At 39.1% G+C, this 20,978-nt stretch overlaps 1 protein-coding gene across 17 annotated transcripts in view; it reads right to left on the minus strand.

Moving 5' to 3' along the window:
• PIEZO2 (piezo type mechanosensitive ion channel component 2) overlaps positions 1–20,978 on the minus strand; it is a 315,029-nt gene that overhangs the window by 105,855 nt on the left and 188,196 nt on the right. For 10 of the 17 annotated variants that reach the window (XM_055705163.1, XM_055705167.1, XM_055705176.1 and 7 more), the window contains exons 7-8: positions 18,712–18,925; positions 1,999–2,167 (exon numbers count right to left, since the gene is read on the minus strand). In XM_055705163.1, the coding sequence (XP_055561138.1) occupies positions 1,999–2,167; positions 18,712–18,925 (383 nt within the window). The remainder of the gene's footprint in view (positions 1–1,998; positions 2,168–18,711; positions 18,926–20,978) is intronic. The other 7 variants (XM_055705165.1, XM_055705169.1, XM_055705178.1 and 4 more) reach the window with 1 other exon arrangement.

Below are 20,978 nucleotides of genomic sequence, written 5' to 3' on the forward strand. Positions count from 1 at the left end.
CATTTCAATGAAACCTGCAATGCAATTATTTCTGGGTTTAAACAAATGAGAACAGAGTCTAACAGCAGAAAACTAGTAAAAGAAAGATTATTTCTTGATCCATGGCACCACTAAAGGAAAAACAAAATGCATATAGACAAAAAAAAGCCTTAAGGAGAAAGTGTGTCAATTACGATAAATTTTGCAGATCTCAGCATCTCTTTCTAATGAGAAATATCTGCATTACAATATCCTGTGCTAAAAAAATAAGTATTAATGCATGGGTATCATTTTCTTTACAATGTTCTTTTTTTTTAAGTGCCCATTTATCTTTGGAGGGAAGCATCATTCTCCCGGCATCCGAAGTTCCCATGGGAGTGCCAAGACTTTGTATTGCCTCTCATGTAGCCATGGGTTTGAGAGACATCAGCTTTTCTTAAATTGATCTCTCTTAATACTTATTCGCTGTAGCTCAGTTGCTTAAGAAAGCATCTCTAATTTGACTTGCTTCCAGTTCTCAAGAGACTCATTTCAGTGTCTTATGGGAATATCCATCGCATACAACACAAGTAGGCTGAAAGAAAGAAGCGCAGGCAAGACCAGTATAGTTCCTCTCTAGTCCCTGGAGGAACTTGCAGGATTCACTCTATCCTGAGACAGACGGGCTCATTTCTCTCCCCTGAAAAAGCACCGTAACTCCTAGACTTCGAGATGGTGAAAGTTTGATGAAAACAACCCGGGTACTGGAAATGAATTTCCAGAGATGCTGAGATGACACAGCTCCCGCTGACTGCATTTCACATGGGGTTACTCCTCTGTGAGTAGTTCTTATGATTTTACTATGCAGTTTGTGAGATGTGAAGTTTTAGTTACAGCCCAAATGCTAAAATCATATTACTATCTGGAAATCTCAGTTTTCACATAAGGAAAGCAAAAAAGCAAGTTTCCAGCTGTTGCAGCTGTAGAAAAAAATAATAGGAAAAAAACCTAAAAGAACCCAATGCCAGAGGGCACTGCACCACAATCTTGTGACTTTACAAAAGCCAGTCTTACGATTTCTGGAAACTTAAGGCATGATTTTTTAATAACTCAGGCTGACAGTTCTGGCATCATTCACCTTTTATTATGAAGCCCAATATATGCAAACCCCAAGTATCAGACATCTCAATTCAGAGGCAATGTATTTTGTCTGCATTTTAAAATGTTAAACTGTTACATTATCCATTACATGAAGAAACACCCTTAAAATACGAAAACCTTCAACATTTTGACTTGCTACTATGAACTCCACTAATTCACAGCTCAGTCATGAGTGTTTTCACTGTGGTTTACAGCACTGCTAAATCTGAACTCTAAAATTCATGTCAAACCTCAGAGGATCAGGAGATTGAAATAAATAATGTTTAGGGTCATCCTTTTTATACTTCCAGTTTCTAAGCCTTTAAGATACCTTTGGGTTCCTCTATTCCCTTTTTTCCTCTGAAAGTGGCAAAAGTAAAATTTTACTTTTTGTCTCCTTTTTCTCTTGCTCTTAAATGAAAGCTGAGATTTTCACTCAGGAACACAGATTCAGGAGGAAAGATTTTAAGAAAATTGTTCTGTCTTTGATAAAACTGTATCCTACAGTGTGTATCTGACTGTATCCTACTTGTATCCAGCCTGTATCCTACTTCAGTTCTGCTAGACAAGTCCTGGCTGTTTGCCTTATGTTTGATAGCACCTACACTAGAATCATAGAATCACTTAGGATGAAAGAGACCTTTAAGACCATCAAGTCAACTGAGTCCAACCACTACTTCATATTGATACTGACTTTCCAAATTATAGTAAGCATTGAATTCCTTACATAAAAAGTCCCACTCATCAAAAAACCTGAATTTAAGGTACCAGCTTGCACTTACTGTCTATTTCCCTTAACTTTCCTGAATGTTTGCACCTTTGTTAGCAAGTATCTGCATTGGCCAGTCTCACAGTCATTAGTCATGAGTCATTAATGCAGAAAAAAGAGAAGGAAGTTACCCTTACAATGGGCTCTTGTAGCCAGAGGCGGATAAGAGTTGCCAGGGTGTAGTACATCACCAGCAGTAAAATTGGATTAGCATGGTGATACCAATGCAACTCCTGATTTTTGATGATCATCCAAGTGCTTGAGCAGTTTGTCTGAGTAAGTGAAGTGACACCGAACAACCTGTGGATATAAAAAAAGACAACTAACCAAGTTAAAGAGAATGAACACCAAATCTTACAATGTTTAAAAAACTTTTTTTCATTAATTTTTGCCTACCTGTAAAACCAACTGCCTTGTTCAAAAAGAGCATTTGCTATCTTATTGAAAATGCAGTGATTATTTCATTCCATATATTTAGTGAAAAGGAATGGGTTTTGCACTTGGTTTTCAACGTAAGAAACGGGAGTATAATATTATTACATCTACCATGTCCAATGTGAAAACTTTAAATGACCTGCACCCCGTAGGCCCAGAGCTACAGAAAAAGGGGAGAGAAAATCTGGCTGCAAGGCCATTTGGCAAATCACAGCAACATGACATTTCAGAGGGATTTAGTAAACTGACATACAACACCATTCCACTCAGTCTGCCAGGACAGAGCTGTAAAGTACATCTCCACTGCACATTGAACATCATACTGATTTTTTTTTAAACTAATACTATTAATAAATTGCTATCTAATTATGCAAATACTTATAAACACACAGAAGTCCACTAAACTCATGGCTATTGTGAACAGAAAAGGAAAACATTCAGAAAGGCAATTGTTCTGGATGACCAAATCATTGAGGAAAAAAAGATAAATAAATTCCACAATATTAATGTAGTTGCAGTATAATGTAGTTGTATAATGCAGTATAATGCAGTATAATGTAGTTGTAGTGGCATGAGGTATTTGACTATTTCTGGAAAAAATGGCATGTCACAGTATTTCTATCAAGTAAGAAACATATGTTAGAAAAGCCACTTAAGGAAAAAAAACCGAACAAACAACATTTTAAAATTAAGACAAGACGTCATATGCTTTGTAGATGTGTTAGATGCTGAAACAAAACTAGTAGAAAATCTTAATTAATCTGTTTCTTTCACTGTAAAATATTTTGCAGAGTTTCAAAGCTAGGGCATAGAGTTACCAGTAGTATATGTCAGGATTCACAATAAACAGTTTTGCTCTGTTGCCAAAGCTTTTTCTTCCAAGAAATAGATTTGATTCTAAGAGACAATTAAGAAGAATGATTTCTTGATAGAACAAACCCAAACTGTTGTTACTCTGATAGAGTAAAACATACATTTAAAAAAACCAAATGTTTTTCTGCTGGAGGATTTACTTGTAAATACTAAATGTCTAAAATATTATTTCTTCCTTTACCTAGTAAGATCCAACATGAAAGGGTGAATGTATACAAAGAGTAAGTATGATATTCAACAGAGATGTGCTGCCTGAAATCTGCCCTTTGGATATATAAAAAAGGAGAAGTTATACCTGTTCGTTCACTGGGGGTTTGTGGCATGGATATAATACCATTAACTGCCAAAACTAGAGCTCTATAGCATTTTATTGAACAATTTATCTGCATTCACTTCTCATTCTGATTGTTAACACGAGCCAAAGGCTATAAACTTTAAGATTTCTCAGAGCTTTTGGGTGGATCCAAGATTGGAAAAGTTAAAAAAAAAAAAAAAAAAAAAAAAGGGCAAGATCCTGCATACAAAATAAATTTTTGTAACTTAAAAGGAGCTGACAGAGCTGTGTTTGGAGTTGACCCAGATTCAAACTTCCATAGCATCCAAGCACATTCAGGGCTATTCAGGGCTGGTGTTATGGTTTGACTCCATCTGACTGAAATTGATGCTGGTGTGTATTCTGTTCATATTTCTGTCATCATAGGGGAACATCTTGTTTTGCCTGTGTTCCTCTCTGCCAAATGACTTGTAATTTTTGCCCTTCAATGATCAGAGTTTTTGAGTTCCTATTAGTTTCATCTTCTACCTCTATTTCACAACACATCTCTCCATCTTTGGTTCATTTTAAGCTTTTCTATGTAAGCACATACACATACTGTTGTTTCATAAACATATCAGAATCAGAGTGAAATCCAATTCTTACTGAAGTAAGAAGTCTTTCCATTGACAGTGAGTGATGAGTATGTCCTACAGAAATGAGGGAAAGCTCCTGAAGGTCCTTGGACCCTTCTGTTAAGCAGACATGATTTTCATATCACATATTCCATTCAGATAATATTTTATAATATATGTAACTATAAAGTCTCAAAATCTTGAGTTTTACTTTTATCTCTACTGAAAAAAACATTCCACATAATCCTACCAGTTAGTAAATTTTATTATGTTTCAGTTAAATTCTCATTCTCTTAGTTTCATTTGCTTGCTTCAAATTATCCGTATATTACACTTTTGGACTTTGCTCCCTTCTGGTCTTGCATTCACCAAATATATGTAAGTTATAACGCATCTCTTCCCTCTTAATTGCCACGTGACCAGCAATGTATTTATTTAACCCATTTCACTTTGTCTCATAAATCACAAGTCTAGAGGAACTGCTCCTCCTTTCTGAATCCTTTTTAGGCTTTGAGACTTGTTAGTCACAAAGGTACTCAACACAACGTTCCCTGTCTACCAAATTCCAAATACACTGACATCTTGGGAATGCTCATTCTCTCTGGCCTGCAAGTTGCTATTCATTCAATATTTATGCTTCAACATTGTCTTCAATGAGAACTGCTGGTGCAGAACATTTCTCAGAGATACAGTCATCTTCTCTTATTCAAAGCTTTTAAATACACAGGAATGACTGCCATAAAATGTATAGCATTTACTGTAAGCAACAGATATTAGGGCACTATTCAGTTCTGCATACTTCATTCCACAAAGATGTCTTTACATTCAGTATTGGTCATGATCAGCTGTATTTGTGTCCAGCTCTGATCTTAGTGGGACTCTATCTTAGCCACCATACACATATGCCATCGATAAAGTCAGAATGAGTCCTAAGTGGGGGAAACCAGATGCCCAACAAGACAAGCGTATGCATGCCTGGATATAGAAGATAAATAAAAGGAATACTGAGAGACCATTTTCTAGTGGAAATACTTCGCTTTTCAAAAGACTCCATGTAATCTAAAAAACAACTGGAGGTTTGCAAGATGTAATAGATTATTTTTTCTATTCCTACAAAGAAGCAAAAATCGTGTTTTTCAAAGTCCTCATTGGTATTCTGAAAAATGCACTTCATTAAGAAAAAAAAAAAAAAGTATAGTAGAAATAATTTGGAAAATTTTAGAAATCATAAAGGGCCAAGAGGAACTTGAATGTCTGACTGAGGAATGCTCTGAAATAAACCATGAAAAACTGTTCTTAAAATAAAGCTGGTATCTTTTTGTCCAGCTCCTACTCTATAAGTTTGTTCTCCCAGCAAAGCTTCCTACCGAATCTGTGAATCATCCTTTTAGCGGATGCATGTTCATCTTTTGTGACTGACAAAGCTGTAAGCTGTTACCATAAAAAAACCTCCCACTTTTTATATCAGTCCAGCATAAAAATTCAGAAGAGCAATTTCCATTTTCATGGAAAACAGAAAAACAAATTCCTTTGGCACCCACAGATATTTGACCTAAGGAGCTGCTAAGTACCATGTTTTATTATTGCATTATGTAAATTACTAAAACTTCTCCAGCACGAATTATTTAATTATTACACTACTATAGTATAAGAATTAGTGTTAGTAATTAGTCATGGTATTAAATATGAAAAAAAGGTTACATAAAAAAATTAAATACATGTAAATAATATGTAGAATAATCAAATATACTAATTACAGATCTGTTAGGTCTGGGAATTTTGCCTCCAGTAAAAATGATATGAAACATTTCTCCTTGTAAAAATATATTTGTCAGTTCAGATTCTGTGTGTACTGGTGTTTTAGCAGTTGATTTCAGACCAGGATTTGCCTCATAATTTCCAAGGTCAGGAAGGGAAGCAATACTTCTGACATCCTGCACAATGTAGGATACACAATAATTCTCATACTGAACAAATAAATTGTGGTTGAATTACGGTTTATTGTTTAGAAAGGCATTCAATCTTGATTTCAATATAAAGCAAAACTTTTACTGCCTTATCATTTTCAGCTGTACATCTTCAAGATATATCTATACAGTATATTGATATATAATATATATACACATATAGAAAATACATATGTGTGTATTATTCTATATATTATCAATTTGATATCTTCTATTGCATATTTATTTCGCTCTCCTCACGTGGAAGGAGAGGGGAGTGGTGCCTGCAAGTCTGCAGCAGGAAAATGGAATATCAAGATTGACTGACATATGAATAGCTGAACTCTAAAACAGAGATGCTAAAAGTGGCCACACAAGAGAATAAAAGGAAGAAGAATAAGAGAAGAAAATGAAAGTAAGGGACAGGAGAGAGCAGAAAAAAACAACAGAGAGAAATTCAACAACAGTAAATACCCAGAAATGGGGGGAAAATTTAGCCTTTTTGGGGAGGGTGGTGGTTGTAGGGTGAGGACGGTTGTTGCAGAAATCTTTTTCTTGGGGAAAGAGGGCTGACAATACAGGGGTAAAGGGCAAAACTTTGTGCTTCACAGGCCAAGCCCTGAGGACTGAGATTCATGAAGGAGAGTACTTGAAATACTGAAAGTGCCATGTCCTAAACTCTTGAAGAGTGAAACTTTTTTTCAAACATTGACTTAAAGTAGGTACATACTCTTGCCAAATTTGAGAATTTCCTGGGGAGAAGAGGAGGTAAGGAGTGAAAGCAATTAACAAAATAAATTAGCATACAGAAAATATCATTCCTACACAGCCCCCCAAAAGCCATTCTGTTGAGTTTTCTGTACTTGGATGGCAGAGCTACACACAAGTTACGATCCATAAAATTATATCCATAAAGTCCCTTCCAAGGGAATCCTGTGAGCAACGCCACTCCTCCCCCATATATAATTTGGCTATATGCCTAAGGAAATACATGCCATTGCAAAGGACTCAGCCAGTTCCATGGTACCTCCAGGCCCATCCTCGCCTTCCAGAAGGTTTCTGCTCTCTAGGCTATAGGCTGGGAATTCAGACCACACTGGGGCTAATGCTCCAGGGTACACTGAGCTGACACACTTTCATACAAACAACAGAACACAGGCAGGAAAGAGGTGGGAAAGTTGGCTGAAATGCATTAAGCGTCCCAAAGAATTAGGGTTAAGATGAGAAGGAGGCATTTGGTTTCAAGTGCCTTTTTAAGGGAAAAAAACGAATGAATGGGAAAATTGGCATTTGTCTTTCCAAGTCACGGTATTTGTAAGATTCCACAGAGAAGGAGCTGATCCTTCATGCCTTCCCCTCAGCTCAGCAGGACAACTGTGGACAGAGATACTGCAGACTCAAATCTCAGTCCACAGCTGGACTAAAGTTATTAAATTTATCCATTTTGGAGTGATACAAGCTTTTAAAAGTATTGCAAGTATATTTTTAGTGCTTAAAAGCCCTAGACCCTGCTTTAGTTCAGACTTGGATAACTCAGAACTGGCTAAGTGGAACTGTGCCATATTAACAAAAACACAAAAATTTGATTGTTTGGGTTGAGAAGTATTATGATAAATTTCAGCTTAACAGTTAATAACTTTTTTTGAAATATCTGAAAATGTAGACTAAGACTGGAAGTGTTTTCCTTCAGAGTGTTGCTATCACAACGCTATAATACAGGCATACACACAGTGAACGTAGGCTTGGTAGGTAAGTAGATCATTTTAACTTTTGTTTTAATGTCATCATATTTCTATAGCTCTTTAGCAGATGTCTACGTACTTTTTTTCTACCAGGTCTTGGTTTCCATAGCTTGTATTGGATCAAAGCTTTTCTGGCAATGACAAAACCAGCCCTGGTATATCTCCCACCCTCTTCTGAACATCAATGACTTCTCTTTTAAAGGAAAACTAATTTCAAACACAAATCTATTGGATGAGAAACCTCTTGAAAAAATAAGTAATTTAAAACTTGTGTGCTAATATCATCCATATAATGGACAGAGAGAAATTATGAGCCATTAATCCGGGAAGCTGTAGAGAAGAGAAAGGATAGCTTTAAGGGCTGCAAATTACATAAAAGCTTGCAAAAACTGTAAATAAAACACAAATCTTAATTCAGGGAGAACAAAATAAAAACCATATAAGCAGCAACAATAAAATTCTTTTGCTCTCAAGTGAATTAACAACCTTAAAACAGGATGTTAAATAGCATCTGCTCTATAACCTGTTTCTTTAAAGTAACCAGATAATGGAATTTTCCCTGAGACTACATGACTGGAAGCTGTTAAAGACTGGACATCCATTAAAAATGACCAAATCTCAGACATTCAAATTCTTCACATATCTGAAAGAAGGCAGCTTCCCTGAGGGGAATTTAAGTCTGAACATAAAGATTTGTGAGCTATATAGCACATTTAATCCAATAATCAAGCTTTGTACTGACTTTCTATTCCACTATTCATTCCTAGTATGCTTTCATTGCCTTAGAGGTAATAATTCCCCACTGTTATCAGTAAAAGTGATAGTAGATGTGGGTCTATTAATCCCTTGTTTACTGAGACGAAATCCATCTTCAAAAGCCTCACATGAAGAAGATTTATCCTACCAGTGGGTTTCCTCTCCGGATCCCCAAACCATTTCATTAGCCATGACACAGCTCAGCTGTGCTCTGAGTGTCTGGTGAGCACTGATATTGATGTTGCACTTTTCAGCACATCAGCAAGCTAGAAAAGCAGTGATGCAGCTGTAGTCTTTGGGGACCTTTGCTGGGACTTCCAGAGGTGATAATCTGATGAAGAAATGTGCTGAAGCAGCAACTCCAGTAAATTTCATCCCAATCAGAGAGCTGAGCATCTGGCAGAGGGAGGACCACCAGACACTATGACAAGAAGAAGGTGAAATGGGGTTAATGCTGCAGAATAAATTGCTTTAGGTCCCTGATACCTTAGCTAGTATAACTGCTTCAACATGATCTTTCCTCACCAGGAACAAGTGTCACTGCTTTGACAGCAGTAGCCTGGCTCACGTGTTAGGTAGAGAGCTAGGTAGACAGTTGCTTGTTCTGTCACTAAAACTACTGTAAATGCAGCAGGGTTATTTTCCCAAGTCTCAGCTACAGGGGCAACTCAGGGAGCATGGAGGCTTCAGGAGCTGAGGCAGCACTGCTGGGATGAGAGGATGGAGGAAGAAAAGCCACCCCAGCGCAGAAGGCTGGTTGGCACCAGGCACAGTGGTTTGCCATCCACTCCGCTTCCTCATGTACACACACATTCCCCTGCAACCGTACGGGGGAATGAAAAACAACTCATACTGAACAGCACCACCTGAGGAAGGACGCCACCCAAATTGTGCCAACAAAACTTAAAAAAAAAATTAATGGTTAGTTGGATTTTCTACTCGGAGATTAAAGGAATGAGAAAACAGGTCAAGGTTTCTAAGGGGCCATCTGGAAAGTGGGAGAGGGAGAACTGAAGGCATGTTCAGAAACATCCATGGGCACAAAGGCTTCCCCTTGCCAGAGGGTGAGCCTGGACACCTCAGCACACAGCAGGAGGCATGGCTTAACGATGTCTTTCCGCGCCAATTAGTAACCGAGGTTATTGGTTTTTCAAAGTGAGTTGGCAGAGCTGCTGAAAGGAAAGTAGCCAACAGTCCCACCTCAGAAAGTCTCACACAGGCAAAGCAGGGGAAGTGAAGGGAGGACAGCCTGCTTCCAAAACTCAGGCAGGTAGTGCAGCCCACGGACAGCCTTGGTGTCCTAAGCTCAGGTGCAAGGAGGACGGATGCATTTACGCAGCTAGGCCACTGAGTGTAAAGCTCCAGCAGAAATCATTTAGGAAAAGGAGACCACGCTCAAACCACCCCGGTGAGCATCAGCGTTTAGCGGGGTGCTGCCACCTGACCATGTGCAAGCAACCCAGTACAACTAACCATGCAACTGCCTGCCAGCTTCAGAGATTTACTTTTACCTCTTAGAATAACATATGCAGAAGAACAGAAATTGTTTTAAAGTGTAGCTTCATACTCACTTCAACTTTGAGGCAACTTGGTCTGTGATCTAAGAACCTAAGGACACAGAAGACTGAAGCCAAAAGCACCGGGTTTTATTCCAAGCCCTGGCTATCTGGGGGGGTTATGCAATTCATCTAACTTTTCTGTTAGGGAATTTTTCCACCTCTGAAAGGGAATGATGATACTTTTCAGTCACACTGGGACAGTCTGCTAGGTTCAGTGATGCATGCAGAGGATAAAGAGATTTTCCACTTAACCAGCTGGCGGTGAAAGGGACTGAAAAAAAAATCAAAAGTGATTGATACCTAAATTAAGAGATTCTGCAGTAGAAAATATGAGCAAAGATGATATTCTTTTCTAGCAGAGAATGCACTAAGGCAGAAAGGCAAGCTATGATTCCCATTTGTTTTTAAAAAGAAAAAGACAATAAAATAGCAAGATATGGGAAAGAAGATAATGGGATAATGAACAATAAGGCTTGAGAAATGTGGGGGAAATGCCTAATTTCAAAACTGAAGTTGTATAACATAGCTGATTTTAAACTGGTTATAAACTGTACCTGATTGGTTCAGTTATTATTGGTAAGTTCCCAGCTTTAGCAAAATGAACACAAACAAGAGATTATGCACATCCGCTCTGAGGATTTAGAGAAACTGATGTAGAACACCTCTTGCACAGACAAGGACTAACTCCCCGGTGTGTGCCCCACTGAGGTTACTCAGGGCTGCCTTTGTACTGCCTCTGAGGAATGTGGGATGCTTCATTTGTCAGTGTTGATACATGGAGCTGAAAACACAAAGAACTACATAAGCGCTAAATATTTATCATCACAATTTCTGGGCACGCCAGAGTATGAAAATAAACGCTGGCAAGCAGACCTCAGGAAAACAGTAAAGACAAGCTTGTAATGCCAAGAGAAGTTTGCCGATTATAATCCATGTCTCCTGATACCACAAAGCAATAGTGATCCGAATCTGGTGGGAGAGCGGTTGATGTCTGTCTGTCTGTCTCTTTTCTGTCCTTGTCTTCAGGCACTTGCTCAATGATCATAGCATGCAGATCCGAGTTCTTGTAACAATATGAAAAGAAAATTAAAGGGTCACTTCTTCACAGTCGTCCTCTGCATGTCCACATAGGACAGTCTGTGATGGGCAGGGAGTCTGTATTCAAGTGTCAGTGTGGGAATCAGATACATGTAAACAGACACACAGTGTGTATGGGGGAGTGGAGCAATCCAGCTCTCCCTGACCATGAGCAGAGCTTCTGTTAGTGGAGCGGTGTGCTGGTGCCCGGCCGAATCAGCTGCCTAAGTGGATGCAAAAGTGGGGAGGCTCTGTTATGGGCATGATTGCATACCCGGTTCAGTCAAACCAGAATCAGCAGGCAAGTTCATCATGGCAGATCAGTACTTCTCAAATCTTTGTCACTTCCCTCTGTTCCTCTTACCCCGACATTTCAACACAGCCCAAGAAAGAGGCACCTTGGGCTATTCTTATGGTAACACACAGCTATTTAGGGGCAGGAGACAGCAAGGAAGTGGCAGTTCACCAACATTACGTCATGTGATGGCGACTGATTTTTATGTTTGCAGCTTATGCTTGGTTTCCGGATACAGCACACATGTTGCTGAGAGCGCCAAGGCTCCCTTCCCCCCGCTAACGAGAACCACCTGGGGCCAGGGCCAGCTACACGAGGCTGCCAGAGCTCACCGGTCGCAGGCACGCTGCTGCAGCAAAACACAACTTGGAAACCAGCCGGTCCCACATGCAGAAACTCATTGTTTTTGAAAGGTCTTAGCATGTCTCTCAGTTTGCATCCCTTTCAAGTCCATGGGAAGATAGAGGGATGTAAATCACCTGTGGTGCAATGCCAGTAACGTAAATAAAGTTGTACCTGCTTCTGCCAAGACTAAATTTGGCACTTTGTGCAGGGCGGCAGTTACAGTGAATGCTGACAGCTCTACTGTGGGGATGGAGAGCCACCACCACACAGACTGCCAGGGAGGCTGGGAAGGGCTGCTCTGCCAGAGGAATTGCTGCAGTTTACTTACTAGCTAATCTGTTGCTTTTTTTTCAGAGTTTCAAACTTGCTGTAATCCTGCCACAAACAAGAACTGGCTGATTTTGAAGAACTGCAGTATGCAGCAAAAAGAGATAGGTATTGATAGCCACCGAAAGACCAGAAAGGGCTGCAAATTCTCCCTAGTAAAGCTGGGTAAGTTTACAGTGACTTTCCTGTTGCCACCACTGGACTTCCACTAAAACCTGAGCTAATCATTGTAAATCAAAGTTGAGTACAACTCTGCTATAAAGTAAGCACAGCACCGACATTTGTTACATGTCCACTGATGAGTGAATCTCCAAGGAATCTATCCGAGTGAGCACTGAAAGAGGTGAATTCACTTTGGATGAATCTCTGAATGCCCGTGTGGCAGATACTAAGCTGGAAATCTCACAACAGTGAGTAGTTTTTAAACATTTCCAAAGCCTTATCGCTACAGCTCGTTGGTAATTCCACCACTGGTTCTCCTATCACATTTGAATATTCCAGACAGTGCTATCAGAATCATCAAAAGTGTGAAAATCTAACCAGTAAAAAAATGTACTAACCTTTTTCAGTCTTGGAAAAGGTTAAATGTGTAATGAAATTCTGAGTGGGATTCACTAGACAGAACTCTTTCTTTCTCAGTCATCTTCAGCAGTTTCTGATACAAACCACACTAGCTTGTTCCAGTGAAGTAAGACGCTAAAAGGGAACTAAAGAATATGCAAGGCTTGTTAAGAACATGTAGACCTTCCTCTAAGGAAGGAGAAACAAATGGAATGGAGAAGGTTAGAAGATTTCTATGAACCTTCCAGTACTCCTTGGTTCACCTACATTTTCAACTCTTCTGCCATGCTGTCATGAATTCTGATAACTGTCCACTCACCAGCCACAGCTATAGTTGTGAATATTTTTGGACACCAGATATACATTATTAGGTAGTTAATAAAAAAATAAAGACTCTGATGATTTGTTCAGCTGATAGCAAATGAACTGTTTACTGCCTAGTATGGAAACACCTCCTAGCATAATATTGAGAAACTCACTTTGTGGGGTGCACAAAATCCTGGGACAAAACATCGTTTGCAGAATAACACAATTCAAGAGAAGACTTAGAATCACAGAAAAAACAGCCCAGGTTGGAAGTGTCCTCAAAAGATCATCTCATGCAACCATTCATGGGAAAGGAAGCCCAGATGAGCCCACCTGCCCTGGGCTACCCCATAGTTTAGAAGGAGATTACCATAACAGCAAAGATGATTACTGTCTTTTGTCAATGGGAGTCTGAACTTGCATTTCTAAGCTGTTAACAGAATCATTCACTTCCTTTGCAAAATAATTTTTAATAGATAATGAAGCTGAAGATTAAGTTCTAAGAAAGCACATAGTCTAAAGTCTTCTAAGTAGAATTAAGTCTCCTAAGATGTGGTACATCTTGCTGCTAATATGAAACTCAGCTGTAACTTCCGTAAGAATAAAGTCAATTAGTTAATTTCTCTTCCTCTGCAGGAAAGAAATTTTGGCTCTAATCTGGTCATCATGACAAATTAGGTGGCTAGTCCAGTACGGTTTGGAGCATGCTCTGCAACTACGAAGTATGCTTTTGCTGATAAAGGATGATTGAAATGAAGAAGGGCAGTATATGTACCCAGAGGTCTCTGCCCTGTCAGTTGGTGCTGGAGTACCACAGCAGTAAGTGGCTAAAAAGATATGGCAGAAGGCACGAAAGCTGTTGCAGCCAAAGGGCAGCTCCATGTGGGATACACAAATGAACTTCAGACAGCCCGTCTTGTAGAATGCTGGCTTATGACCTGGTTACAAGGTGACTCCAAAAACCTCAGAAATTTATACGGGATTAAGATAAGTATATAAGTAAGTATATCTGGCACCTTGAGACAGGTGCCAGATGGTCTGCAGCAAGGACCCGCAGTGGCTGCAGCTCAGGTGAAACATGTTGCCCAGCTCCTGGCTCCCGTGGAGCTACAAAAGCAGCACAAGGTCAGTGTCTTGCCCTGCAGAGACGCAAGACACCGCCAACAAGGTAATCGGTCAGCTATGTCTTGCTGTTGTGGCAATGTCGGCTCTTCTGCTGAGATTTTATTAGCACACTTAGCCTCTAATTTTAAAAAAATAATAAAAAATTATAGCTGGATGTCCTACCCTTATCTGACAACTCCAGGAATATTTTTAAGACTGTGCTTAAGCATTTATTACCTGTATAAACAGAGAATTTGGGCTACAAATTTTTAATCTAGATCAAAGCTTTCAGGGAAGCCAAATGGAGAATTTTGGACTGTAATCTCAGAAAAATCCGAAAATGAACTGGATATTCTGATTCTACCATCTGTAGCAAATATCAATATAACACTCCCTCCAAAATGAAAACAGTCATTTAAGCAAGCTTATTCCTCATCATTGGAAAACCTATTTAAAAAGTCCTGCTTAAAGAGATTTAGAGGCATCTTTAGATGAAAAATTTCCTGTTGAAAAGACAACCTTAGATTAGACTTCCCCACTGAGGAGATTGCAACAAAGCAATCAGCTGTGTAATTCCAAATTCCCATTCACTTAAACATGTGAAATAACGTACCACTGTGAAGCGGATGACATTCCCTGGACTCCTAGGTTTGCCTCACTTTATTAGGGTGATGCCTTCCCATAGATTAAACCATTTATATTTAAGCTACTTTGAACACTACTTCCCTGACAACTACAAGCAATCCAAGATAGACCTAAAACTCTCTGAAAGGATATAGATTTTAATTTAGATCGGACTACTGGATTTTTAAACAAATACGTTTATAAGCACGGTTTTGGACAGTAGTAACTTTACTGACTCAAAATAAACTTCATACCACTGCACTGATCCTATTTTTCATGTTGGCATGGCCTTATCATTGCCCCAATTACATCCTTTTGCCAAAATAAACAACATCAGGAAGAAAGGAGTCAGCAATCTGAAAAATGGTGAACACATTATTGCATATTTTTTCAGGCTGCGACACTGTGTACATAATTTCTAAAGTAATTTTAGCTCATTGACTTTTTTTTATTAACTCAGGTGAAAAGAATTTTATGGCAGAAATATATTTTCCAAATTTTGCTTTAAATGGATACTTCTTGCTTTTGTTTTCCCATCTCTGTAAATCATCAGTTCTGCAATGTGGCAGCAAGCCAGCACAGAAAATACCTATTAAATGAAGTTATAAATGAGTGTGAACATTTTATTTCATAGATATCAGTTCGTAATTATCCAGTGTTAATTTATGCAACTAGTTAACTGCCTTGAACAACTGCTGCTCCCTTCTCCACTGTGGGCTGGTCTAGAGAAGAAAAGCTGTTAGTGGCAGAGGCACCTTCATGCAGGCTCTGCTGCTAGTGTTCCTGCCCCTGCCACATCAGCTATACTTAAGACTTTTCAGTACCCTACACATTTTTAAATCTGCAGATCCTAGCGTGCACGGGATGACATTTCAGTGTGTATTTGTGTTTAAGCCACTTCTATCTGCACATCGCAGAACCAGATCGCCACACCAGATCTGAAACTTTGTAGAAGATAAATACCTCATGTTTGCTAATAAGTACTATGGCGAATACACAAGGCTATGTTACCACAGTATCCTATTCTGGGGGGAAGTACTTTGCTTGCAAAATCCCATAAGGTTTCATGTAATGTAAATTCACCAGGTTTTGGACTATCCCTTGCAAGAAAACTGCTTCCTTCTGGGGACAAGCGTTCCTCACTTCTTAAAATCACAAGTGCCAAATTTTGAGTTGAAGCATTCTTAAAAGTAAGGAGCAGCACATGGATGATGCAGATCTTAGCTGAAAGATACTGTTGAGAACATTCCAGCTTGTCTGGATATAGTTTAACTTCATTTAGTCTGAAATCAATCGATACAGTGGCAAGCTGAATGCATTACTATCCAGAGACAACGCATTTTTTATTGATCAGAAACAACTTGTGTATTTCTTGTCAACTTGAGAACTCAAACCCAGAAATACCAACATTAGCAGCTTTCTAAAACACCAGTCTCACACCATGCAAAGAAAAATAATATCCACCAGCAGCCTAACAGGAGTAGTTTTCACATCTGCCCTTGCATTTTATAAGAGCTTAACCTGGGGATCAAGCCCTCAAAAGTACAGAGAAATAAAAGCCCTTTTTTCTGTGTGTTTCAGCTCCCCTTCATATGTGGATAAAGGTCAGTTTGTAACAGCGCTAAAGCGAAGACATGCAAATACCTGCTGTGTTTTTTTATACAGAGTTTAGTGCAACTAAGTAAGGAGATTTCATTCAACTCAGTAAGTATGAGAACGATCTGCTGTTCTCCTCTTGCAAAACATCAAACGGTATATTCTGGGTGAGAATAGCAGAGAAGAATTTGGAGAATCTGATTTTTTTTTCTCAGCATATAATTTACCCATGCAAGCCACCCACTAGTATTAATGGGAATTCTGCATATTTAGCTCTGCTTCAATCCAAGATGGTACATAAAATAGCAAGTTATCAAATTTCTTCTAGGATGAAAAATGCAAAAATAATTTCTCTGCACCATTCCATTACATGCATTTCTCATTTTCCTCCTCTAGCCACTGCTTAGATGCCAATCTGACTCCAATCATTAAAAATCGTATTAGTGGCTTTTCCTCACACTCAGATTTGCACTTCCAAGCACTGATAGCACCTGTCTTGATGCTCTTCAAACACATCTCCCTGAAAGTAGATCAAAGTAAATCCACAGCAGAAAGAACTGCAATTAAAGAAACAAGGAAGATACATTTACTCCAGCTTCCCTTGAGTTGTCATTGGTGTTTTGTATTTTCAAACCTAACTGCCTATGTAATTTAGAACATCAGTCCCCCACATGATATCATGTGTAAAAGGCAAAGTACCCAACAGTACCTGTTCAAGACAAAGTCTGCAAGAAGACAGCATCATTTTTCTGCTTACAAAAAAGTCAGTACATACTCCAAAGTCCAACACTGGGACTTTTTGTACTCCAAGCTCTGAAGGTGCTTTTTCCTTCTACAGTGAAGCAGAGGCAACTTACTTGCAAGTAGATTTTTTTAATTTCAAAAAATTAGTGCCTAAGTGGCATATTTGTATTGAATGAAATTTTATCATAAAATGTGGAATTTACAAAAAAATAGCTAAATGCAGAAAGTAAGCTTCAGACTAAATTAACTGAAAAATAAAGTACATAAAATTAAAGTAATTTAAAATTACTAGGAAAACATTAAAAAGAAAAAAAGGGACTTTTACAAATGTTGCGTATGAAAAGAGTCTCGTGTATTCTAGCAAAGTGGTATGAAACACACACTTCCTCTCCTTCAGAAAATGTTATTGCTGTCTGGGGATAAAAAATTTTGAGATTATATCCTTATAGCCAAATAGCTGAGAATTTGGAACCCATGTTTTCTTTCTTAATACAAGGAGAAAGCAATATAAAGGTTTTAGGGAAGTCGTGTGCGTTTTACCTAGTTGGTACTAGAAGTCCCCCGTTCTCCCACACTGACCTCTAGGTGGCGCAGAAGAACCTAAACGAAGCCGATCTTGTCCGGTTTTCAGGTAATGTTTATGCCCTCCCGACCAGCCCCCCTCAAATCAGCAATTCCAACATCACAAAACACACGCCTGTTAACCTGTGCTAAATAAAATGTCAAAAAAAGTGCTAAAGTAACACCTTCTGTAGCTAGGCAGCTCATTTTTACTGCTTTTAATGATGCATTGAATTATAAATCATTGATTGATTCTCCACAGTACATCTAACACCCTTTCACCTTCAACTTAGAATACTTAAAAGGAACAATAGGCTTACTAGAAATAAAATTTACATTTACTTTAATGTAAGGATTACTACAGCACTAAAAACACATACCGTAAGAAACTATTTGCAATCGCAATCCAGCAGGAAAAAAGCAGTAATGAGTAAAATACAACTATGACTTCATCTTATTTTAGATTAGAGTATGTAAAAAAATAAAGGGTCAGTGAAATCACATCCCATCAATATTTACTGCAGCAGTAACCAGAAATGCTGCTTTTTGACTTAAGTGAGGTAGCTGTTGGTATGAACGTAAGACCAGCATGTTCTGCACGACCAGAGATAATTTTTATATTAACAATCTAATATTATGCACAGCACGTGCAGTACCACAGCAGCCCTCAGTCGCTGCACTGAGGCACCACACATGCCTTTTGCCCCAGTTAAGACACTATGACAACAGACCTCAGAGCACTTCTTTTCCTCTACCAAAAAATGTGCATGTGTACACTGCCTTTGCATCGATGTTGCCACCTACTTCCTTCATCTCCTGTCTCAGCCAAATCATTCGCACTCACACCTGAGGATGACTAAAACCAAAATCCCATTCCCATTTCTAACCTGCCCCAGCTCTCTGCATACAACCGCCCAGGCAGGACTGCCACCATGCTATCTTTCAAAACCATTCAGCCTGAAATGCTTCAACTCTTCCAAGACTGAACACAAAGTTATGCATAACATTTACCAAAGCATTATGTGGAAGATCATTTGCATCAACATGTGATAATGGAGCACGGCAACATGTGCCCACAGTTAAAAAGGAAAGGAATTTCCCTCACCTGGCATAGAAATCTTTTGGTGGAACAACCTCCTGAAAGAACTGTAGCTGGTACAGATAAAGTCCAATCAAGTGCCCCGCACTGAATATAGCCATTAACACACACAGACAGCTGAATATCAGCGGATCAAATGCTTGGCAACAGGACCACCATGTGCATAGCCCCAGAAATACAAAGAAATAAACAGCTGAGGTCAAAGATGGCACCATCATACCTGTAAAATAAAAACATGGAGGGTTGGAAAAGTATGGGAAATATCAGCATTTGTTAAACATTGTCTGAAAAGAAGTGCATTAAACAATTTAAACGAATTACTGTTTATGCTAATTATTACAATTAGCTCTTAATACTGCTATTAGTTCTGAGACTATAAGAGAAGGATCTTATTTTCGTTCACTTATGCCATACCTTAGCACTTAGTACACAACCACTCTCCAGACCTTCCTCTGAGATGAAATCTTCTCTTTGTAAAGACGTTTCACAAGCCATAGAAACATGGCTGCAGGGCCAGCCAATAGTGCCTGAAAGCACTGGTGTATTAGACTTCAAAATGAATTTTCAGTGCAAGATGCTAAAATGGCATGATGGATGAACAGTGAAAAGCCCTCTCATATAAACCGTGAGATATCCTGAGTTATTAAAACCAAAAAAGCCCATGATGCATATGTTGAAAACAAGAGATCTAGATAAAATCTAGAGAATGTTCAGTAAATGTTTTATTTTTTAAAAAATGTTTAACTCTTAGAAACTTGTAATTTACATATGACAAAGACCCTGCTGTCTCACATATGTATAATGTTTTTGCTCTTGCACATGCAGCAGAGTGTTTCACTTATGAAAACATCTAACTGGTGAAGGAGACTCGATGCTCTGCAGGTATTCTACAAAAATAAGTGAGGAAGCAGGTATGACATACATGTCTAAGAGTGGCAACCATGAGAAAATGACATACGAGAGCTTACATCCAGCACAGAAGTTCAGTGGAGTCTCCAAAGTAACAGTACCGAAGCCAACAGGAACACTAGCCTCAATTTATTTTTGAGTGTTTTACTAGTGCATGTCTAGGAGCCACTTTCCTCAGGACAGACCTGCAGGCTCCTGGTGGCCCCCTGCCTCCGGTATGCCCACTGGCCCTGCAGCTGGGCCATCCACCCTGGCAGGAGGACCTTGCATCCTGCCTGGTGCTGCCTTGCTGTGCTTTTTAGGGGCAGCGCTCTGGGGGTCAGTCCCCAGTTGGACTGAATTCAGGCACTGTAAGGACTTTTACCCACAGTCATTTCGCCTGAGCTTCACCATCAGATCTTTCATACTGTGCTTGAGACCAAGTCTTTAGCCTAGGGTACTCTGTCTCTGCTCCAGCATATAACTTGCTGGTGTTTCTGTAGGCCCACAGATTTAAAAGGATGCCAGGACCACAGGGATCATCTGTTCCAACTGCCTTCATGATGGGGGCTATAAAACTTCCCCCAGCAATTTCTGCCTCAAGCCCGTAACTATTTTATTTCTTCTTTCAGAGAGATACTTTGTCTTTATTTAAACACTTTAGGAGAAGGAGAATCCACTCTACCCATTAGTAAGTTTATTATATCATGGGAAATTACTCTGGCTGTGAAAAATTCAAAATTTATTTCTGGCCTGAAATTGCCTTGGTTTACCACTTAACTATTGGCTCATATTATAAATTATACTAGATTAGATGTCCGTTAAAAAAATGGAGGCATTTTGTACCTTTGTCAGTACTTCAAGGCTGCAGTCAAATCACCATTCATCTTTTTATGTTTTTTTTTTTTTTCTTGGCACAGTGAGGAAGGAAGTATTTAACTAATTAAGCTCAAAGTCTCTTTCTGGAACACAGGCTTTCCAGACCTCAAGTCCTTTTTTTGTAACTCTCTTCCAAATACCTCCTGGCTCTCCATGTAGGCTGGAGTTCTGCAGACAGGCTGGTCATCACCACTCAGAAGAAACTGTCCCTTGCCACTGCTGCATGATCCTTCTGCTTCATCCTCACACACGGTGATGCCTACCCATGCAACTTCTGAATGGCTTCAGGCTTTTTTTTTATTATTATTTTATTTGTTTTAATGCATCACTCTTCCCTGACATCAGCCCCATGGTGATCCACATAACATATTTGCCACCCCTTTTTGGATTTATTATTTTGCATTTGGCTACATGTAAGGCTGTCAGCTAATCTTACCTTACTGAAAGATATGCCTTACTAAAAGGGCCACACCTGATCAGCTTTTGTAATTCAATATGAAATATTT

This window comes from Falco cherrug, chromosome 3, assembly GCF_023634085.1.
Source record: "Falco cherrug isolate bFalChe1 chromosome 3, bFalChe1.pri, whole genome shotgun sequence".
Lineage (NCBI taxonomy): Eukaryota > Metazoa > Chordata > Aves > Falconiformes > Falconidae > Falco > Falco cherrug.